Source organism: Silene latifolia, chromosome 2 (genome assembly GCF_048544455.1).
Source record: "Silene latifolia isolate original U9 population chromosome 2, ASM4854445v1, whole genome shotgun sequence".
In the NCBI taxonomy this organism is placed as follows: Eukaryota; Viridiplantae; Streptophyta; class Magnoliopsida; order Caryophyllales; family Caryophyllaceae; genus Silene; species Silene latifolia.
In genome coordinates, this window is record NC_133527.1 from 122,012,681 (window position 1) to 122,035,990 (window position 23,310).

A 23,310-nucleotide genomic window follows, 5' to 3' on the forward strand; every position below is an offset into this window, starting at 1 on the left:
CATTCTTCGTGTCGGGCCGTGCCAAGCCCGTCGTGCCTGGTGCGTGCCGGGCTCCACCGTGCATGGGCCGTGTCGTGCCTAGGCACGGATTTCTGGAGAAAATCGCGCCGGAGCCCGTCTCAAGCCCAGTCGTGCCGTGCCCGTGCTTCCTCGATTTTCTCGTCGGACCGGGCCGTGCCGTGCCGTGGGTCGTGCCTGGCCGTGCCGCCCACCGGCCCGCGGCCCTTTATGCCAACTCTACTCCATATTCAGTATTCACCCATCGTGCGATAGAGGCAGGACAAACAGCGACATAGAAACTAGAAAGTCTCAAAAAGTGAAAACCCTAATTGCACCAATTTTCCCCCAAATTTCGTTCATTAATATTTATTATTCCCGATTTTAACAACTCCTATATACTCTAATATCATCTTCACTTAAATTTAGTTTATTGTTTCCTAATCAATCACATTGAGACGACGAAGATTAAAGAAGAAAAAGATTTTGGGCGAAAATGGTGAAAACTACGAAAGGAGGGAAAGTCATGAATCCTACCGATGCTTATCGGAAAGAGCTCCGCAAAAAAGAAATTAAAAGGGTTTGTTTAATTTCTCCCTCTTTTTATTCATTTAGCCCTATTTTCCTGTTAATTGTGCACAAACAAATTGAGACCAAGTATGATTGTGATGAAGTATGATTGTGATGAACGATAATTGATTGATTATAATATAAAACCAATTAAACTGCATGCACTTTCAATCAAGTTTGTGAAAATTGTCGAAATTCGGATGATTTTTGTGGGTTAGTTTTATTTGATGCTACATTGAGCGTCAAAAGCTTCGTGACAACAATGTTATGATGGTGAAATTATGTTTTTATGATTTCATCTCTACTTCTCATTCGGGAAAGTTCAGATAATGGATTGTTTCAGGTTGTATTTTTGAAATAAGGAACTGGTGTGAGTCGGAGGATGGGATGTTTAGTTTCACTTTCACCATTGCATAGCTTTGCGGCCTTTGCCTATTATTAGACTTGAAGTTCAAAGGGCTTTCTGGACTGTCCCGTATGGCATGAAGACCTTTTTAAGTTATTTTTTAGAATGTGCTGCTAATTTCGCACTACTTTTTGACTATGTATGGCACCGCACCTATCTTATGTTGAAGGAAGTTGTGAGAAATTTGCTCCTGCTCAGGGAATTGTAAGGATCATTGAATTCTTTATAAGGAACTTATGAACCGAATATTAATTCCGTTGATTATTGTAGTATTGATTGTCGATGCTTTAGATTGACTGAAGATCTTGTTACCCAGTGTGAGCTAGGTTAAAACCAGGTTGAGGGTTGGTTTATAGTTTATTTGTCCCTGAAAATAAACAAAGGTTTGAGTCTTAACTAAGACGCCAGTCTTTTAACCTTGCTTTTGATTTTGATGTCAAAAGTCTAGCTGTAGCTTATAAGCGGCTAGCTTCAGTCGTTTCAAATAGAAGCAGAGTGTATTAAGTATATTTAGAGCTTTTGAAAAGATTACTGATGGAGAAAGAAGCTTATTAATGAGATTATTGCACATTGTATCAATGACATTGACAGCTTTGCCATTGTTAGACATATCAGTAGTGTTAAATGGTTTCAAAGGCTGGGAAAAGGCATACGGAGTATCTCACTAGTTCTTTCTTGAATTTTGCTGTAGATGGATGGGTCTTTAAAGATGATTTACCTTAATGTTAACTATAATACACAATTGTAACCACACAAGACCTACCTGACTAACAGTGATACTAAGCTTGTATTGTGTAGATTGTAAGGAAAACAATGGAGGAGCTTCAATGGCTGAAATCTGAAGTAAATTAAGCTCTGAGAAAGCATATTTATGCTTGTCTTGTTGTCGGTCTAGAGTCTAGACACATTGCTTGAACGCTTATTAGTTATTTCACTCTGCTATGGTTCTACTGCATCTACTGCTTATTATTAAAATTAAGTTCTCATAAATCTTTCTTCGTGATGCTTATCTGTCTTATTTACGCTCATTGGTGTGTACAGAACAAAAAAGAAAGGAAAAAGGTCAGGGAGGTTGGTCTCTTGAAGAAGGATCCTGATCAGATCAAGGAGCAAATCCAGAAGCTTGATGTAATGAGTATGTTGTCTCCTTGTGTACTGCATATTATACTCCTCTCTTCCATTTGTTATATACATTAATGGGTTACAGTGACTCATGACATGTCGGTTTAGCCATGTAAACCATTCTTTCAGGGAATCTTTAATTCATGCTAGCAACCATTCTATAAATATTCGTAAGAAGCTCTCTTGTGTAATTTATGGGTCTTATCAAATTTTAAAGGCACCAAAGAGACAGCTATGAAATTGATTATTTTGTTGTATTTTCAGCATAGAGATATATAGAGAAAGAATGTGCGCATTTACGGAGTATATGCTTTATACAATTGCCATTAATTGCAGATAAATAATTTAAGGCGGTATCTGGAATAGTGAGATGATCACTTTGGTAGAGTGATGTGCAAAGGATATATGAGTAGTGCACTTCTATTGATGGTATGGTATGGGAGTCTGTCATGGTGTCTTTCTCTGTTTGTGTGCCTGGTTTAGCTGATATCATTTTGAGACTAAGCCCTTGTTTAGATAGAAATATGGGAGTGGATGAGCGAAGGGGAGGAGGAATGGAGGAGGTGATTTTCCCTCCAAATCTTTCCTTTGTTGGAGGGAATAATTTGCCTTGGAGAAGGGAAATGGAAGGACCCAATTACCCTCCCCTCAAAATCCCTCCACCTCCATTGTGATAACCAAACAAAGGAATTCACCTCCCTCCATATCCCTCCCCTCCCTTTCCCTCCAAATGCCCCGACCCAAATACCCCCTCGGGTTTTGTTAATGTTGCTAGTTTGCTTGGTTTCTTGAATTAACAGCTACTGATAGACTATTGAATCAGTCAGTTTTTTTGTTGCTCTTGCTGCGTACTTTGCCACGAGGGATTCAGAATTATTTGTGTTTATTCTTGCATTTCTTTATTTGACTAGAACAGTTCTTAAATGCCACCTATGTTATATATATTTCAGAGGCAGAAGGTGCACTTGACAAGGCGAGAAAGCACAAAAAGCGGCAGCTTGAGGATACTTTGAACATGGTTATGAAGAAAAGAAAGGTATATCTCCTGTTTCTGGCTGGGGGCGTATCTCCCATATGTCATTGTGTAGGGATTTCAAATTTCCTCTATGAAACAGATTTCTGATGTGCTCAGGATGAGTTTCATTTTTACAACTTGAGTTTTGAGTATATCATTGGGGTGATTATTTCAGGTTCGTTCCAGTAATTACTCTATAAGGAGTTAAAGACTTCACATTTTCTGTTATGTTGTGCCGTTGTGTGTCAAGAACTTTTCTCTTTCTAATGGGCAAAACTTCAAAAGGGTTTGAGTTTCTGTAATTGTGTGAAACAAAATGGCTCACTAAAATATCTACTCTTCATATCTTGTGAAGTAGCACTTGACTGATGACGTTAAGCCTGCGTAATAAATACCCTTACATCACTGTTGGCTGGAGCTTTTTGAGGAACTGGGGGTAATACTGTTGTATGGTGGGTAGGTGAATAACTTAAGGTAACTTTCTTTATGGGTCATCTGAAAACAATATATCAGATCCTCTTACATTCACCATTGCGAGGGAGCCTGACACCAGGGTAGAGTTGTTGTATGGTGGGTAGGTGAATAACTACAATAGGCCTGTTTTGATTTTTCACATTGCCAACCATGTTAAAAATATACATTATTCTTGATGGATTGATGCGACTAGCGGCAGACTGGCAGGGTGTTTTGTTAGTTTTGTCTGGGGTTACGTCAATGTGTCTTTGATAATTGAAATTTCTGGTGCTGTTCGGAGACTTCTGACTTCTGACAGTAAAGGTGCATTTGACTAGAAAGTGGAACTAGTATTGTTGATGTTAATCCCAAAGCTTATAGTGTTACAGTTGTGATGGAATTTTTCCTTCGAGCAAATGAATTGAATTAGGGCGCTCAGCACGTTGACACAAGGTGAGGGAACGGCAAGTGAATTGAGGACAGAAATAGATCAGTTTGTTTAGAAGCAGGTTGTTTGTAGACGATAATGCTATGGCTTGTTAGAAGTGATGTGATTAATGGATGACAGGTTATTTTTATTGGCGGACAGGGTGACTGTAGACTATCCTTCGAAGAGTAATCAAAGTGTTGAGGGCGGAAATACTTTACTATGTATCATGTTGTTGTTTTCGCCTCCAGTTTTTTTCTTGTTACTGCTTCCTTTCTCCTTTCAGATGATCTCTCGTTCTTTTTTATTGGTACTATATATGCCCATGTGCATTTGCTCCTTAACGTTTAAAAATGATGTTTTCCCTTTCCCTTGGTGGGCCGAAAAGCTCTTTTGTCTAAGATTTCTAAAAAATTTTGATCGATAAGGCCATTTAAGCAATGGTGGTGATCTATTCTTATGTTACGCTGTATGCAGGAGTATGAAGAAAAGTTGAAGGAAAAGGGCGAGGAGCCTGTTATGTTCAGGTGCATGTGCATGTGGATTTTGTGATTTTGTCTTCACTCTTTAGTTATAGACTTGTTGAAGCTGTATACTTTATAAAACATTGTCTCATATGCAAGATGTATTTTCCTGCAGCCATTTAGGGCCTGTACGTCATCGGATCTCGGCTGAAGAGGAAGAGAGAGCCAACCACCCAAAGCCCGAAGTAAATCCTTTTCATTCATCCCTTGCTTGTTTTTGCAGTATTTTCTCTGTTCCACTTTAAAGGTCTGGGTTTCTGAGTTCAAGTATCACAAATAGTTTTGTGCGGCGATTAATGTTTATTTAATATGTGAGCTAATTCAAGATGGACATGGATGGTTAAAGAGTTATTTTCGTATTAAAATTCTCGGACGTTCAGAATGGAACAGAGGGAATTGCTTCTCGAATTGATTGTCAATTGCAATTCTTCTAGTTGATTCATTTACCATTTGTTTGATTGCTTGGGCTTACAGGACTCTGTCTACTACCATCCTACACTAAATCCCACTGGTGCTCCTCCTCCTGGAAAGCCTCCTATGTACAATTCTTCCATAGGTTTGCTCTTTATTCCCCTCACCCCCTTAATTAATTTTATACTCGGAAACAGCCTCCTCTGTTGTGAACACAGGGGTAAGGCTGCGTATGTCCAGCCGCTTCTTACCCAGCGATTAGCGGGAGCTTTTGAGTCATTGGTGTGATGTTGTGTTATCTTTCCCTTTCGTTAAACCCTCTACTTTCATTCTGTTTTGAGGCTAGGCCCTCGAATTCCTTTATCAGAAGCCCCCTCATCAAGTGGTGCTGCATCATCTATGGGTCCAGATGTCGAGTTACCTGCTCCTCCTCCACCACCTCCGTTGCCTAAGACCGGTGATCCGGAATTCGTTAATGGATCAGACATACCTGCATCTCTGCCTTTACCTCCCCCGCCTCCTATGCCTCCTCAGCTACCAGGTTCAAATCTGGGAGCATCGTTGCCACTGCCTCCACCTCCACCACCACCTCCAGGTCCTCCCAGAGAGCAGATTGGAGCTCCACCTCCACCACAAGCAGTGGCCTTGAAACAATCTGTGCAGCCACCACCTCCAGGCACATCCAGTGATGAGCGGGATAATAATAGAACTTCTGTTCCAGTTGGGACTGGTCCGAAGACTGCACAGGTGCTTCTATCGTTGTTTAAGTGTCATATGGCTGGACTTGTGAGGTTTTAAGATGAAAGGGAGAGGTTTAATTTAAAACTTCTAATAACTTGTTATTTTGTCTTAAAACCTTTCACAACGGACTTGTGACCGTTTATGGGCAGATATATGATATGCTATTACATTTTTAGATTTAAAATTGTGGCTTGAAAACAAGTGGAATTTAAGAAATTGAAAGCCGTATGCCTGGCGTTCTGATAGGAGTTCTCCAACATTTTTTATTATATTGGCACTTTTGCTGCCTTTGCCTGGCGTTCTGATAAAATGTAAAGTACTCGAAGTAAAGTCCAACCTTACACATCTGCTCATATAACTGTAGACTGTTTTACAGACTTGAACTTTCTGGACGCTTCATATTAATTTGATAGTTGATCAGCCGACTATTAAGAATTAGTTACTTCATATCTATATACTTTTGCGCAGGTGCCAAATATGCTCCCACCACCACCTCCATTAGGATTACCGCCTAAATCAGCCGGGAATGAGTCTACTACAGAATCTGATGCAAAAAGTCTGGCAGAGAGCAAAGATTCTTCTAAAACGGTCATGTTGCCACCACCACCACCTCCTCCACCACGTCACCACTCAGTACCAGGCGTGGCTGGACCAGTTGCACTCCCTACATTACCACCTGATGTATTGCCCCCAGGTATTTCAAGATTCCCTCCTCCCCCACCAGATATGCGGCCACCGTTACCGGCTCCCGGAATTCCTGGCCAACATGCGCCCCCTGGAATGGTCCCTCTTATGCCAAGACCACCATATGGCCCTCCCCCAGGACCGCCTCCTATGATGAGACCTCCCCTTCCACCTGGTCCTCCGCCTATGATGCAGTCAAATGATCCAACTGGAATCAGATTAACAGCTCCACAGAAACCATCTTTTGTCAAGTCAGCTGCACCAACAGTTGTTAAGAGGCCTCTAGCCCAGCACACACCAGAACTCACTGCCATGGTACGTTTACCTATGTCACGTCTGTTTTATTTCCTTTTATTCATCAATATTAAATTAAGTGCCCTCTAGCCCAGCATACACCAGAGCTATAAAGTGTGCCAGTATTATTATTTTTTGGATGCTGGCTACTGAGTTTACCCCTGATTTTCCCATCCCTGCTAGAAGTTCATGGACGAAAAAAGAGTGCATTCTATCATCTGATTATCATTGTGTTGCACTATTCTCAATAGAAAGACTAATTGATTTCACTATTATATGTTCCATATTAATAGATGACTATTAAAGTGTGTGGCCTATAGAAGACCGGGGTGGTTAATTTCTTCTCCATCGTAATTTTAATCTAATTTTTAACGTTAAAGAAACCCGGAAGATATTTATAAACTGAAGCATAGGTTTTACTTTTTAGAGCTTTCACTTTATGATGATCAGGTATTCATATAGCATTACAGTGTGCGTCCTTTCTCTCTTGGGAGGACATTTATTCTGTTTAGTGGGCCTGCTGAACTATATAGTGTAGAATGGAATCCTGTGTTTGACCAATGGGTTTACTTTCTGAAAACATGACCCCAAAGTTTGGAGGTGAAAGCATTTTTACGTCCACTTATATTCCCTCACGACTTGGGTTAAGCCAAGAGTTGATAACCTAGAATGCTACTCCTCTCTTACGCTCCCTTGCATTCTGCTTCCCTATTTATATACACACTTGTCTGTTAATTTCAAGTTCTACAAGATGTGCTAGCCTTCAAAATAGGGTCAGAAATGTCATGTTACTTTTGCTAGTGTTTCTTGTAGACATTTGTAATTCAGTATTTTAGAGAAGTAACATATTAATGAGCGATCCTCATATTGAAATATCAGACGAGGACATAAGGGCAAGGGGGCATCTCAAATTGTCCTCTTTTTGAAAAAATTTCATGGTGTTGTGTACTCATTCTCATGTGTGGGTGCTGAGTGTCGAGTGTCGAGTGTCAAAACGTTGGTACATAAGGTAATATGAAGACTTGTTGTAACGTAGACGTAGATTGCTATGTACAAATCGTGAAACTCAATCACTACCAATTTTTAAATCCAGCTTTTTATTGTCTTGCTGCAGATTCCTGCATCCGTACGTGTCAGGAGAGAGTCTGCTCTCCCGAAGCCAAAGCCAAAATCAGCAATGTCAACGACAACTATTACCCCGCAGCCTATTCCTTGCGCTCCGAAACCAGAACCTGTTAGCACGTCAGCACCTAAAGGACAAAGCATCGACGATTCATATATGGCCTTTTTAGAAGATATGAAAGCCCTTGGTGCACTTGATGGTTGATGTTCTATTTTTTCTCCATTGAACAGAATTAAAATGTCTCGTCTTTCAACTGCCTAAATGCACATTCTGTTTTTTCTTTTTTTTTTTTTTTTTTTTTTTTTTTTTTTTTTCTAGTTGGTCGCATCTGTTAGCTTATGTAGTCATTGAATGTACTATATCGAAATCAATGTAATGGACTTTTAGAAAACAGCCCACCAACATAACGAGCACAAACAATATCAATAAATTTGAAGGTTTATTGGTGTACTAAATTCTTTCTTCTCTTTTTGTCCTAAGGTGTACAGAATCTTGAGAATGCTCCGCATGGTATTGTTTCACATATACCTGCGCTACCCCCAATCTTGGGATTGGGTATACAGGCGTAAATGTGATGGAAAAGATGGAAGATGCCAAAGTTTATCAAATTAGATCCTCCCAGTTTCCTTTCATTTCCTTTTGCTATGCTAGATTTTGTTGCAGGATGTTCTATCAGAAGTAGGAACTGGAGAGGATTCATATTCAACTAGTTTTATTCCCGTGCAAAAAATGCACGGGTCGTAATAGCAGACACTATCATTAGATACATAAATATATAATTGAGCGTGATTAAGTGTTCAATACCGTGACAATATAAATAGTCCATATTTGGAGATTTGAATATTTAATAAATATTAGATTTGAATATCATATAATATACAACCGTATTTTATTAGAATTATATTAAAGGTATTTGACATGTTAGACCCGTTGAATGTATGTAAAATTGTAAATTGCAACATTTATGTAAATTGTGACATTTTAACTTAGGTTTTAACATAAGCAATTAAAATAAGAATAAGAGATAGAAATAAGAGAAATTGGCTTGAAGAAAGAAGGTAATTAAATAGTATAGGAAACATGGCGGGCCCCACGTGTAGATACTCACCAGCCAATCAAAAGCCAAGAAAAAACTTGGCTTTTATACTAATGTAGATTTGTAAAAATAAAGGGCGGAAGGAGTTGTGGATTGGATAATATTAACCCCTTGCTTAGCTGGGAATTGAGAGACCTAAGAAGGCATTCTGAGGTTCAATGGTGAAGGCAAGTCATCACAAAAGAGAAGAGTTCCGTTTTCGTGGCTTTTGAGAAGAGCTGTGTGAAGAGTTTTTACCAATTTAGAAATTTATCATTATGGCTTGTTTGGGAACTGTCATTTCATTTCTAAATACTATGTATTTGATCCCGTTAACAAGTTTGGCAAGCTACTAAAATTTGGACTTGGATTTGAATTTGGCCAAAATCCTATCAAATCCTAAACAATGTAAAATGAGCCCACCTGAAATACGACCTTCTAAACCTGCTAGTATTTGCATGCAAATTCTAGTTTTGTAGTTCGTTTTAGTTTTTGTTAGTTAACCCCGCTTCTTTTCAACCAAAAAAAAAGATATTTTATGGTACCCTAATGATTTTTGATTTTTTAAGGAGTACCCCATCGTTTCCACTTTAAAACTTTGACGGCCTATAATTCATGGTCACAACTACGGAATGCGTCGACTATTTTGACTTTTTTTTTTTTTTTTTTTTTACAAATTGATCGTCTTTACGAAATCTACGATTTCAAAAAAAAGATGGGCACTCTATTAACTTGTGGCAAGAGTTATAATCAGGCAAATGTTTTAAAAAATAAACTTTGACTGACTATATATCTCTTGGTTACGTTTTCATAACGTAATGCTTTTTTTTTTTTCAAATCGATCATCATAAATCTTTTGTTTGAGATTTTTTTTTTCTATTTTCGGAATTATTAGCCAAGAGTTGTAAAGTTTTCTTTAGCTCAAATAGAGGGGGGGAAACCAGTCCTCTCCCTAAAGTCCATATCCAACTGATCATTATATATATAAAAGAATAATGTAAAACCGCTTACGTGGCACAATCTCCTTTGAGAATTAAGGTAATGCAGCCCTCACATTCAACCTCACAAAATCAGTTTTGTTTGAGCCAATCACGGTTTTGCAATATGGCCACATCAGCACACAAAAAAAAAAAAAATCAAAGTCCAATTAAATCTGACGTCCCTTTAACCTCACCCTTTGTCATTCTCTATGCTACTTGAAAATGACAATGAACAATTAGTCTGATGCAATTTCTGAAAAAGAAGCGTGCTTCACAAGAGTCTCTAGAACTTCTAACTACACATACACTTTTACCATTATTATCTCAGGGTTCTCATCAAATCAATTCTCTCTACTCAAAATAAAATTTCAATTCACAATAATCTCCAACTTTCAGACATTCAACAACCCTAAAAAAAACTCATACTGTAAAGGAAGAAACTAAAAAAAATTCAACAAGTATTTGTTGAGGAGAAAGAAAACTCATGTAAAATGGAGATTGAAAAAGAAACAACGATTGAAAACCACCAATGGAGGTACTTGGAGATTGCTTTATCTATTCAAAGCCAAGAAATCAAAGCCCAAAAGTAAGTATTGAACTATTGATGATTCATTCTTATTTTTGTTATTTAATGCTTTATAATTGAATTTATGCAATAGGTTGTTGTTTAATTACATTTTTCGTGTTAGATTGTTGGAACTATGATACGACGTTAATCAAGCCATGATTTGTTCTTATTTTTTATTTCACATATACTATTTTTATTATCAGAAGTAGGAACTGGAGAGGATTCATATTCAATTTGTAAAACTAAAGGGCGGAAGGAGTTGTGGATTGGATAATATTAACCCCTTGCTTAGCTGGGAATTGAGAGACCTAAGAAGGCATTCTGAGGTTCAATGGTGAAGGCAAGTCATCACAAAAGAGAAGAGTTTCGTTTTCGTGGCTTTTGAGAAGAGCTGTGTGAAGAGTTTTTACCAATTTAGAAATTTATCATTATGGCTTGTTTGGGAACTGTCATTTCATTTCTAAACACTATGTATTTGACCCAGTTAACAAGTTTGGCAAGCTACTAAAATTTGGATTTGGATTTGAATTTGGCCAAAATCCTATCAAATCCTAAACAATGTAAAATGAGCTCACCTGAAATACGACCTTCTAAACCTGCTAGTATTTGCATGCAAATTCTAGTTTTGTAGTTCGTTTTAGTTTTTGTTGGTTAACCCCGCTTCTTTTCAACTAAAAAAAAAAAAGATATTTTATGGTACCCTTATGATTTTGGATTTTTTTAAGGAGTACCCCATCGTTTCCACTTTAAAACTTTGACGGCCTATAATTCATGGTCATGACTACGGAACGCGTCGACTATTTTGACTTTTTTTTTTTTTACAAATTGATCGTCTTTACGAAATCTTCGATTTCAAAAAAAAGATGGGCACTCTATTAACTTGTGGCAAGAGTTATAATCGGGCAAATGTTTTAAAAAATAAACTTTGACTGATTATATATCTCTTGGTTACGTTTTCATAATGTAATGCTTTTTTTTTTTCAAATCGATCATCATAAATCTTTTGTTTGAGATTTTTTTTTCTATTTTCGGAATTATTAGCCAAGAGTTGTAAAGTTTTTTTTAGCTCAAATAGAGGGGGGAAAACCAGTCCTCTCCCTAAAGTCCATATCCAACTGATCATTATATATATAAAAGAATACTGTAAAACCGCTTACATGGCACAATCTCCTTTGAGAATTAAGGTAATGCAGCCCTCACATTCAACCTCACAAAATCAGTTTTGTTTGAGTCAATCACGGTTTTGCAATATGGCCACATCAGCAAAAAAAAAAAAAAAAAAAAAAAAAATCAAAGTCCAATTAAATTTGACGTCCCTTTAACCTCACCCTTTGTCATTCTCTATGCTCCTTGAGAATGACAATGAACAATTAGTCTGATGCAATTTCTGAAAAAGAAGTGTGCTTCAGAAGAGAGTCTCTAGAACTTCTAACTACACATACACTTTTACCATTATTATCTCAGGGTTCTCATCAAATCAATTCTCTCTACTCAAAATAAAATTTCAATTCACAATAATCTCCAACTTTCAGACATTCAACAACCCTAAAAAAAACTCATACTGTAAAGGAAGAAACTAAAAAAAATTCAACAAGTATTTGTTGAGGAGAAAGAAAACTCATGTAAAATGGAGATTGAACAAGAAACAAAGATTGAAAACCACCAATGGAGGTACTTGGAGATTGCTTTATCTAATCAAAGCCAAAAAATCAAAGCCCAAAAGTAAGTATTGAACTATTGATGATTCGTTCTTATTTTTGTTATTTAATGCTTTATAATTGAATTTATGCAATAGGTTGTTGTTTAATTACATTTTTCGTGTTAGATTGTTGGAACTATGATACGACTTTAATCAAGCCATGATTTGTTCTTATTTTTTATTTCACACATACTATTTTTATTGGCTTAATCAAGCCAGAGGAGCAATGGTTGGAACATATGGAAGCTGCTAAAGCAACCCGTCCGTATCTGTTTGGTAATTTCATGACGCCCTTCTCTACATTCTAATTATGATTTTGGTTATTCAGTGTTCCTAAATAATGCTTTGTGTTTTACATCATGTGTTAAAGCTATGTGGTGATACATTAAGATAGACGTGTAATTATGACCCTTTAATGAAATTGATTTTGTATCGAGTAAATCGTATCTGCGAAAATCAGCACCCTAAATATATATTTATATTCATGATTTAGTTTGATGGGTCTAAATTTGGATCTAAAATTGTTGGGGATAAGTTTTTCAGAATGTGATCCGACTAAGATTTGTCTAAATTATACCGAGATTTAAATTGATTTTATGGAGTTTCCACTCCTTTATCGTCTTGGATATTCCATTTTTCTTTGTGCACTGTTGTGTTTTATGTTTTGGGTCTTTCTTTATAAAGACTGTTAATTTTGTTTTTGTTTTTTAGCATAATGTCGCTCACATGTCAATTCTAATAGTTTGAACATTTAGCTTCACTTATTAAAATACGGAATACGGAAAGTTGCTCATTATTACAATTTCAAAGTTTTATTGAGTCATTGAGTGCTGAGTGATTTGTTACTCCGTATTAAGTTAATATCTTATGAGAATTTTTTAGTTCACTCTCTTTGAGTTGAAATTCCTAAAGGAAATGGTTTGATGATATTAGGAAGGCAATAGTTTGTCTCTCAGTCACTAGACTGATTTTTATAATTCTCCTGTAAATTCACAAATGACAATTAGAGTAAAGAATTTCGTATATAGTAAAAATGAGTGAGTGAAAAATCTGTGTTCCTATGAGAAAAGCCCATGGACCTTTATGATGTCGGATTTGTCTATGTATTCCTTTGAGAAAATCAATATTCCTGTGAAAAAAATGTGCATATATATTTCTGTTTATCCACATAAGGTATTTGAAGCGTATTTTATTTTAATTTATACAACTCTATTTGATATGATATAAAGCATGTTTGACGATTCATTTGTTGCTAAGAGCCTAAGATAGTCTAGCCACTTTAGTATCTTCTAGGACTAGGAATATTATGTACGACCAAGTTCACAAATGTTCACACCATGTTGATCGCTTTCTAGAATTGCAGTGTAGTTAAATATTTGTAGTCGGTCATCTTATGCAAGTTGTAATTATTTTTTGTATGATGGCACAAAAGTTTCATGTTTACTTACACCTTTGCAGTGTTAGATGCCAATCCATGGAGGGACACTTCAAAACCAGTGTATGTCCTCTCACCCAAAAGAAAAATCAACAATGCACTATGAAAACTCGAATTAATCGCAGGTTTGATCGAATCTTTTTCCTCTGTAATTTTTATCTTGATCCCTCAGATTTCATATTAGTTTATGTGCTAATGTTTGGACTTCTTCTTACATTGAAGTTAAAAGGAGCTTGAGTTGCTGTCTTTGAAAGGACGAAAACGAGGTTCGGACTTTGGAGATCAGCCTAAGCAATCTCGAAGTTGCAAAAAGTTTCAAATGGTCATCGAGGATGTGAAGGAGAGAATACTTGTGAGTGATTGGCTGCTTGCTCCCTCTTATTCATTTAGACATAAACTCATATGAGGTCGCTGTATGCATACAGTTGACATTATTTCACGTCATTTACCTCTTTTAATAAATGAGCTAATGACTTGATTGTATGCATACAACGCTATGTCAAAGAAAGCAACCATTGCTTAATGTTCATAACAAAATCATTACATTCTATCTCCTATAGGAGTGAAGTGTGATTAAGAAGCCTATGAATATGATCTTGCCTATTTCACAATCAGTAGCGGATCCGCTAAAACATCCGTTTTTGATTTGCGTATTTTCCAATTTGGCGCTGAATTTTTTTAAACCAGTATAATTCTTATGTAATAAGGATTTGCAAATTTTCAAAAAGATGAGATAAACTACTTTTTACGGGTCTCTCACCACTTAGAATGTCATTTCTTTGGATTTAAATGTTTGAATTATTATGGTATGATTGATTTCTGTATGGATCAGATATTTGAAGATCAATATGATACTGCAGGGTGGGAGTCAAGGCTGTGAAGGCGTTGCTGAAATTGAAGCATCATATGTAAGAACACAACTTCCCGTATCTCTCTTTATTTCAATTTTTAGTGGGTTAATGGGTATATAGTTGTCCTTTAACTAACGTGCTGGGTTCATTCAATATTTGATATGGGAGTCTCCTGCTCATTTTTGTAGTTCACAGTGACTGATCAATCTGAAGTACTCAATCAATGTGCAAGTTTTTGATCTTTGTCGAAACTCAAGAGCTTTGGCTGATCTTTTCCGTAGAGGCAGGGTGCCACCTCAACCCGACAGCCGTCAGCTTAAGTTGAGAGCGCGCAAGCAATCCCCTGAAGACTGACATTCTTCATAGATTGTAGGAAAAGCCAGGCAAAGCCCTCTGGAGGAAGCTATAGGGCATTGTATAGATTGTTCATGTAAAGAAAAAACAAAATCCAAGTACATAAATATATATAGTCACATACTCACATGACATTATATATTACTCCGTAGATGAATATTCTTCTTCCCCCGTCAACAAAATGATAACATACTCTTCTTGGTCATCAACTATTTGTGTGAATACGGGTGCCTTTCCGAAATCACAAATTCTATAGAAAGAACATCTTTTGACTCTAGACTATTTAATTGAGATTGAAGATAGCTTGCAACTATTATGCACCATGTGTTTTACTAATAGAGCTCTTTCGATAACCTTCGGACTTTACATTAGACTTTACAAAAATGGTTGCAAAATTGTTCAAAATGAGATTTTCGTAATAACCTAAGTAATTTAAAATTTATATTCGTCAGATTTTATTCCGCATGTGATTTATGAGAAGAATGAATGGAATTTGGGTTATTTTGGTAAATTTGCCTAATAAAACAATTAAATAAGTTTGACGTTCAAGAACAACATTATCCCAATGCCTCAACGTCTCCCGCAAATTATCATCCAACATTTATTTTACAAGTTTATTAGAGAGCTTTTATTTAAATTTTTTAAAATAATCCCGTGAATTTTCACGGGTGTTACACTAGTTGTCTTATAAAATCATAGAAGTTGTTGGGTGGTAGATTGGGTTGGTGAGTGAGGACTGAGGCGCGCGTCCCCAGTCGAGAAAAAAGAAAGGAAGTCTGCTTTCAAGGCAAGAGAGATCATACAATCGGCGTGTAGTCATCCACCCACTCATCCGTCAGTCGTCCAGCCAATTCAATTCTCAAAGCCTAGCGTGGTCTTGCCGCCTTGAACCCGTCCTGCTCCTTTATTCTTAGCGCCTCCTCTTTCCCGAAACCCTAATTCAATTCTTCATCCTTGTGTAAACCTAGCTTACTTCTCCAATGGCGGACGCATTCAACTTACTCCAGATGTACCAGGACGACGACGACGACGACGAAATGGTACCAGAAAGCCACCTACCTGATCACGTGGAGGTCAGAGATTCTCCGCTCGGAGGACCTGATAATAGTAGAATTGAAGATCTCAACTTAAACGACGTCGTTACAACCACCATTCAGCAACCTAGCGCCACTTCCACGCCCAAGTCGACTAATCTGCGACCCCCCACCCCGGAGGTGGGTACCACAGGGACGCCAGGCTTGGATCGACGAGATAAGCCGGCAATTGTTGATTATGCGCATGATGATGTTGCCATGTCTCCTGATCCTCAGGTCATCATATTTTCACCTCTTCAATTTTGATTCCACATTGCTTAATTTAGTTATTATATCTATGCGCTAATTTCGAATCTTCTGGTGTGTGATTGGATTTTTGCTGTTTACTGATCGATTTTCATGATATTGTTTTGGGTTTTACTGGATATTCTGTGAGTCTGAGCTATTGGTTTCGATTCAATGTTGCTGAATGTAGTTATTTTTATGCTTTAATTGAGGGAATTGCAGTAAGCATTTTTAGTGCTGGAGGGAAATTTGAGTAAGCATATTGTTTGGTAGGGAAAGAAGCTGAATTCAAGTAAGCATTTTTAGTACTTGTGGGAATTAATGACTAAGCATTTTTAGTACTTCTATGGTCGTCCGTATGTTTGGTAGTGGAAGGAGCCGAATTTTAAGTAAGTGTATTGTTTGATTATATATCTACACACTGTCATGAAAAATTGCATTGTGAGAATGATGTGGTTTGGAGTTGATAAATCTTTTTTCTGTTTTTTTAATGATTTTGTTAATTTTCGTTTCACCTACTTGAATTTTTTTAATTAAAGGACTAATACAATATTGTTTATTTATGATTTCTTTTTAATTCTTTGTGCTTGCTTGTTTACTGCTTTTGATTGTTTAGAGATGAATGTGAAACGAAGAACACCAAACAATCCATAATGTTTCTTGTTTAGAGATGATAAATGTAAGGATAATTAAATTTAGTTCGGGTCATACAAGAGGTTGTGGGAACATTGCCAATAAAACGTAAAAAAATATATTAACTCGTTACATCTATGCTTACATGGGACAAGTATGTCTAAAATCTGAATTTGTGTTCAATTAGATGCGTAAGATTGAAAGGTAGGCAATAGTAAGTTGAATATGTATTGAGAATGTGGCTACTTTAGGGGGATGGGGGGAGTTTTATCTTGAAGTTGAAGTAATTGGTAAAGAACTTTGTACATGGCACTTGATTTCGGGTCCTTGTATTTTCAAGCAGAAAGTTCTCCTTTTTAAATAGAGATAAATGTCATAAAATGACTGGTTGGTGATTAGTGATTAAGGTGTGCTGGCATTTTCTTTCAGGAGGGAGAGTTTTTAGGCACACGTACAGGACGGGTCATATTTGGTGAAGAACTTGGGAGTATGCGAGGTATGCTCGATATTCTATTCCTGTTTTTTAATTTTTTTTTTTTTTTGTAGATTAGGATGAGATTTGTAACCCTGTATCAATATGTGGAGTGTTACCTCAGGTCCATGTAGCCTGTTGTATATTTGGCTCTTGTTTGTGGGACATATTCAAAGAATGAGATATTAAATTAGAATCTAAGATAATCACGGCAGTCATGAGTTGCAACATTTTTTTTAATTTTTTAAATACTTAGAAATTGGTGTGAAGATGCCTTTTGGCTTTTTTTTTTTTTTTTTTTTTTTTTTGGTATTTTGCTACTATGCATCTGTAAAATCTGCCTTTGCAGATGATTTATCTTGAAGTGCATGAAATAGGATGATGCATAGTCACTTATGTTGGTTAACTCACCTCAAGGTTTTGTACTTAGATGCAGAAGTTCAGCAGAGGGCTCTAATTGGCAATGTGCAGTCCATGACACCCAAGGACGTAGTAAACTCTCCTCAATTGTCTGCACAGGCTGATGTTCCACGTCTTGATATGGTCAATAATGCAGTGAAAGATTCTGACACTGAAGTTCGAGATGGTGTTGATGTCTCAGATGAAGACAGTAAAGATATTGATCCATTGGACAAGTTTCTGCCTCCACCGCCACAAGAGAAGTGCTCAGATGAGTTGCAAGTAAGCTTCAACTTTCTCCTTTAAACTTATCACTGATGAATGGTTTAGATACACATCAAATTTTTAAGACAATTGATAAGTATCCCTCATTAAATTGGATACCCAGTATTACAACAACATTACCACCCCAATGGCTCCCACAAATTGTGGGCAAGGGGAGTTAGTTTACGCAGCCTTAACGTCGTGTGAACAACACATGGTGGCTGTTTCTTGATGACCCAAATTAAAATTTGCATAGGGCATTAGATCGAATAACCGCTACTAAACAATAAAAAGCAGTAGTTTTTTCGAGCCATTCATAATCTAAATACCAAAGAATATTAGTAGAGCAAGTTTGACTAAATGAGAGTTGATCTTACTTTGGATGAAGATGAGTATTAAGAGGTTTTTCACTCATTTTCTTAAATTAACTGTTATTGAAAGCAATGTTTCTTTTTTGGACCCAAGGGAGTCTTTTTTTCTCGCTGCGCTTTGAATCAGTTGTGTTGATTTTCCCTTATCATAAAATACACCATATGTTAGTTGGTTAATCTAATGTTTAACTTGGACATATGAAGTGCTATTGTTACACTGTCTGTTTCGCTGAGGGTATTTTATGGTATGTCGTTACTTTGTGCAGGAGAAAATCAATAAGTTCCTTGCATACAAACGGCAAGGGAAAAGCTTCAATGTGGAGGTTCGTAATAGAAAAGACTATCGGAACCCTGATTTTTTGCGCCATGCAGTGAGATACCAAGATATTGATGAGATTGGATCTTGCTTCAGCAAAGATGTGTTTGACCCGCATGGATATGATGAAAGCGATTTCTATGATGCGATAGGTCATTGACACTTATTTAAAGCCTTTTTCTCTGCTCAACTTTTATTGACACTTATTGAAGCATGGTTGTTTTCTCTTCTGGACTTCCATTTTGCTGTGTTTTCAGATTTACTCGTTTCTTGCAATAAAAATAACTACTACGTACATGTGTGTTTGATTCATCTTTAGCAGTTTGGTTAGTGTTTTTCATGCTATGTTGAACTGTGCAATGCTTACCAGACTGATTAAGTTTTGGACTGGAAACCTATATTCTTCTGCTCTTGTTATTCTGCATTGTTTTGACTTTTGAATGAAATATTCTGGATCCATAGGATAAGTATCCTAATCTACACCATTTAAGCCACTGTGACATTTTCTGATTTTAGAACTTTATAACTCATCATGGTTTCACACAGTTACAAGTTGTCTTTTGGTAAATTATCTGAATGTTTGAACATAGCACCTCTCTGTGTGATGTTCTTACATGTGTTCATTTTCTTTCTGTCATTTCGTAGAACTACTTAAATAGAATATATGACCATCAGCTCATGTACTGAAATTTCTTCTTCTGAAAGAAGAGGCTGCTATAAATCGTGAAAGGGAAAGGAAAGAGCAGGAGAGGAAGAAAAGTCAGAAGGTTGAATTTGTTTCTGGGACAACACAAGGAGGCACAGTGGGTGTTACACCAAAGGCTATGCTGCCAAGTCCAGGTTTGTACAACTTTCCTTTAGTGTGTAGGACCTTGTTGCTTGTACTACGTTGTCCTTAACAAAAACCCTTTTTGATCTTGTTGATGGATGTTGTATTCAGGTGTTTCCATTCTGCCTTCTGGTGGATCACAGTCCGCTTCAGCTGAATCGATACCTAGAGAAGGTCGACATAATAAGAAGTCAAAATGGGACAAGGTGCGTTCAGTTCATAATCTGTCCAGCTGTTCCTGTTAGATAAAGTAGTCATTTAACACGCTCATCACTTTCTTCCATTTTAGGTGGATGGGGATAGAAGAAGTGTGTTGGGTGGCGGACATGAAAATGTATCAGCTATTGGTGCTCATGCGGCATTGCTTTCTGCTGCAAATGCTGGAGCTGGATATGCCGTTTATGCGTGAGTTTTCTTCTGATACTCTTCTTCATTCATCGTTTATCAATATTTTCGTGCTCAATGTTCTAGTTCCATTTTGTTCTTCTGTTGGCCCGTATTGTCTTGTCAAATACTTGTGCTTGATTGATTTTTCCATTCGGGAGTATTTTTAGACATGGAATCACTCAAAATGTTTATGATCACTGGTATATATTGAAGTCAAGCGTTTTGGACTGACAATAATGTCTTATCTCAAAAAAGAGAGTATATCAGCTATGCGGTTATGTTATCTTGTTAATTTTATAAATACATTTGTGGCAAATAACCCTGAAAGCGTGAAAGTTCCACTCAATCCACAATAATGAAAGTATCTATATTTGTGCCTATCACAATCTGTAAATTTGGTATGAAGGAATTTCGCCATGTAAACTGGAACTCTGGAAGTGCTGTTCCTAAACAAGCTGCTGTTAATGAAGAAATAACCTTGGTGTGCTTTTCTGGCACATACGGCAAACTTTGGAGTACGATAGTCGATAACCACTAGGCTTGGGTGTCCAATCACTTGTGTTGATGTATAGTACATCAAAGAGCATACAGAATGATCCTTGATCGTTGACAAATGAAAAAATGATTAATGAGCATTGAATACAGCTATCTCGTCCTTTCTTCATGATAGTCTTGGCGGATGCAAAGCCAACGAGTTCCCCTCAGAACAAAAAGCATCTATGGTGGGACTATAGTTCACTATCCACCTTTAGCACTTTGCTGCCATTCATTTTTGAATCCATTATGTCAACTTGCTTTTCAATATGATCATTTGACAAGTGTTAAATGTGCATTTGATCATTTGTGCGGTTCTTTTACCAAAATATTTTTTTTTCCATGATTTTTTTCTTTCCAAAATAGCGAATTTTAGAACCTAATTTCCAATTTCATCATTCCATAGAATTTGCACATCATGCGTTATGGAAGTTGGTTCATTTTTGTCTATTAATCTCACACTGTGACCCCCCAATACAATCACCCCGAAATATGGCCTTCAATGTTTTAACCTTGCCTAAAATATTCTAGCCAACTTATTCTTCTAAAAGTTTTGCTTCTCATAAAGTTAATAAACTGACTTGCCCTTTTTGGCTTCCCCGCATAACTGAAGCCATGTTCCTCTCCTGTATAAGGAGGAAGTACCGAGAAACTGGGGATCTTCATGCTACTTTTTTGACTTCATTTATGATCTAGCCGTGTTGACTATAAGTTTCCGATGGATTATTCCGCATCAATTACCTTAAGTAAAGATGGGAGAGACATTTTCAGAGACATGTTAGAGCAACATGAGTAGTTGGGTTTAGCATCCTAGAGTCTTTATTGTTGGGACATGGCTAAAGCAGGAGAATATTTGGTAGAATTTATGTACTTGATTATACCACATACACTGAACTTTGAAAGAATTGTTGGGGGGATAGATGGGGAGGAAATGTTGAAAGGCATGATGTAAAATTTGTTTGTCAAATATGTTGAGACTTTGTTAACTTGGGAAATTGTTTGGTAGGGTTGATTGCTTTGGTAAAGATCCGATTTGTGTAGCCTGGTGAACACCTAGGATCCTGAGTTTGCACTTTTGTGTTGCTTCTTTATGTGCAGTACCTTAGTTGTGGCGCTTCACCATATTGATCGCTTCTCAAATAAATTGTTTATTATTTCCTCTTTGCACATAGTAGAACTTGGTCTAGATGCTGGACTGCTGGTGTTGGACCTGAATTTTTCATGTGCAGAACTGCAGAAGTTGTCAGACATGTCCAATTTCTGAGTGCTTTTTACTTGGCTTATTGTTATGTTTTGATGTTTGAATATCTAGTTTTCTCTTCACCTGTATCTTTTTTTTGTTGAAGACTGGCAATCTTTATTTTAAATCATTCACGAGTATAAGGCGTCACTGCCCGTCTTTTTTTTTTTTTTTTTTTTTTTTTTTTTTTTTTTTTTTGGTTTATGATTGAATATCTAGTATTCTCTTTATCTGTATCGTCGTATGTTGAAGGCTGGAAATATTTATCTTAAGTCACTTGTTAGTGAAAAGGCATGAATGCTTTTCATTTTTTTTTTTTTTTCCATTTGCAGTGAGCTGCAGCCTCATTATTTTTTATTTATTTTAGGATTATGATTGAATAAAGGAAAATGACAGGGTGAACTAGCTACTTTTCCTTTTATAGTCAAGTAGCAATCATTTGATGCACTATGGTAAACCTGAGATATTATACTATGTGGTCTATGTCTTATTAACAAAGGGTTAAGGTTGTACAAATCTGATCGTCTACCTTGCCGTTTTTTCGACATGATGCTAGTGTTTTTGATGTTATCTGTGTAGTTGCCCAAATGTGCATGTGTATTTGCGTACAGACGTTCACTTGATACTTGTCAAGGGTACAGTTTTTTCCTAACGAACATTTCGTTGTTCATGGGATTTAATTCTTGCCGTTAAAGTTTAATTTGCTAACGGCACATGGCAATTCGTCTGGCTCCATTCCCCTTTCCTTTCCCTCCGAATCCCTTAATCCAAACAAAGGCTGAATGTGCACAGAACACAATGTAAATGTAGAAACCTGGATTTTGTGACATAAAGGCTGTTTAAGATGATTGGTGCAAAAGATATTACAAACCTTGTACGTACGAGAAATATGTCAACGAAGAGTTAGAGAAATTAACAGTTGGTCGGTCGGTCCGTGAATGAATCATTTTGTTTTTTTGCAGACAACAAAAGCGACGTGAAGCTGAGGAGAGACGATCAAGTGATAGAAAGGCTGATAAGAGATCTTGAACAGTGGTAACCAAGTGATTCAGAATTTGGTTTAGTTGCACTGTACCTTCTTGTAAAGTAAGGTCGATCACCTCCATTTTTAAATACGCCGCAAAATGGCAGAATTGGCTAGCAGAATGTGTAAGGATTAGCGGGTAGTATAGTCTTTTATCTAAACTTGTAACAACATGGTATGCAGAGTTGGAGATTGGCATATAAAACTGGTTTGATACATCTCTAATAATGCCTTCTTTAAATGTCATTTCCTGAAGAGGTAGTCCGATGTTCCCGAGGAAGAAGAAATGCGGCAAGAAGTTCTATTTTACGTTTTGTGTAGGTATTATAAACTATATGGTATTCAATACGAAGGTCTTGGCGTTGTTACAATTCGATTTAATTCCTATAATTCATGGCAAATAGCTTCGACAACATTTTTTGGTGACAAGTAATTTGTATTTCTCATGAATGAAGTTTCCATACTTTGTTTGTTTGTAAATACCATTTGCTTTGTTAAAGTTTTAAAGTACTTAAATTGTGTTGTCTTCTAGATTGATCTGTCTTTTCAAGGAAAACTCGTAATTTTGTATGGATTTGGAAGGGGATTCGTAAACAAGTAATCCAGATTTCTTTTTCTATGGAACTTTGGGTTCCTCTATTTTATAAGGGAAATGACAATCAATCATTTTAAATTTTAATTTTCAGAAATTTAGAATTTATACCTTTTTTACAGTGGCATAATTTCAATTATGTTTTAGGTTAAATATATGTATTTTGTATATAAAATATTGGGTTTTTTCCAAGGAGTACCT

At 36.8% G+C, this 23,310-nt stretch overlaps 2 protein-coding genes and 1 long non-coding RNA gene across 6 annotated transcripts; all 3 read left to right on the top strand.

Annotated features, from left to right (window-relative positions):
• The first annotated feature begins 253 nt into the window (after nucleotides 1–253).
• On the top strand, nucleotides 254–8,222 carry LOC141642931 (protein EARLY FLOWERING 5). The gene is made up of 9 exons (XM_074451929.1): nucleotides 254–577; nucleotides 2,015–2,108; nucleotides 3,046–3,131; nucleotides 4,468–4,517; nucleotides 4,630–4,699; nucleotides 4,989–5,070; nucleotides 5,272–5,672; nucleotides 6,135–6,665; nucleotides 7,759–8,222. The coding sequence occupies exons 1-9, from the start codon at nucleotides 494–496 to the stop codon at nucleotides 7,969–7,971; spliced, it is 1,611 nt and encodes a 536-aa protein (XP_074308030.1). The 5' UTR covers nucleotides 254–493; the 3' UTR covers nucleotides 7,972–8,222.
• Nucleotides 8,223–13,589: 5,367 nt separating this feature from the next.
• On the top strand, nucleotides 13,590–14,432 carry LOC141630161 (uncharacterized). Its single transcript, XR_012537447.1, has 3 exons — nucleotides 13,590–13,649; nucleotides 13,747–13,876; nucleotides 14,357–14,432. It is a non-coding gene; the product is annotated as an uncharacterized LOC141630161 (long non-coding RNA).
• Nucleotides 14,433–15,313: 881 nt separating this feature from the next.
• LOC141642932 (uncharacterized) lies at nucleotides 15,314–23,033 on the top strand. 4 transcript variants are annotated; one of them, XR_012543543.1, is made up of 9 exons: nucleotides 15,386–16,039; nucleotides 17,111–17,177; nucleotides 17,584–17,834; nucleotides 18,454–18,655; nucleotides 19,212–19,343; nucleotides 19,444–19,538; nucleotides 19,622–19,737; nucleotides 22,456–22,584; nucleotides 22,701–23,033. XR_012543543.1 is itself a non-coding variant. In XM_074451932.1 (8 exons), exons 1-8 carry the CDS (start codon nucleotides 15,710–15,712, stop codon nucleotides 22,520–22,522), a joined length of 1,260 nt encoding a protein of 419 aa, XP_074308033.1. In that variant the 5' UTR covers nucleotides 15,314–15,709; the 3' UTR covers nucleotides 22,523–23,033. The 4 variants fall into 4 exon arrangements, 2 of the variants coding, with proteins under 2 accessions (XP_074308033.1, XP_074308031.1); XR_012543542.1 differs by having other exon boundaries at nucleotides 15,444–16,039; nucleotides 19,209–19,343; XM_074451932.1 differs by having other exon boundaries at nucleotides 15,314–16,039; nucleotides 22,456–23,033.
• The last annotated feature ends 277 nt before the right edge of the window (nucleotides 23,034–23,310 follow it).

Coding starts and splice junctions, on each gene's coding strand:
- LOC141642931 (XM_074451929.1), top strand. CDS start 494: ATGGTGAAAACTACGAAAGGAGGGAAAGTCATGAATCCTACCGATGCT. Junction 4,518..4,629: donor GAGGAGCCTGTTATGTTCAG/GTGCATGTGCAT, acceptor ATTTTCCTGCAG/CCATTTAGGGCCTGTACGTC. Junction 5,673..6,134: donor CTGGTCCGAAGACTGCACAG/GTGCTTCTATCG, acceptor ACTTTTGCGCAG/GTGCCAAATATGCTCCCACC.
- LOC141642932 (XM_074451930.1), top strand. CDS start 15,710: ATGGCGGACGCATTCAACTTACTCCAGATGTACCAGGACGACGACGAC. Junction 16,040..17,110: donor CCATGTCTCCTGATCCTCAG/GTCATCATATTT, acceptor ATTTTCTTTCAG/GAGGGAGAGTTTTTAGGCAC. Junction 18,656..19,208: donor CGATTTCTATGATGCGATAG/GTCATTGACACT, acceptor TTCTTCTGAAAG/AAGAGGCTGCTATAAATCGT.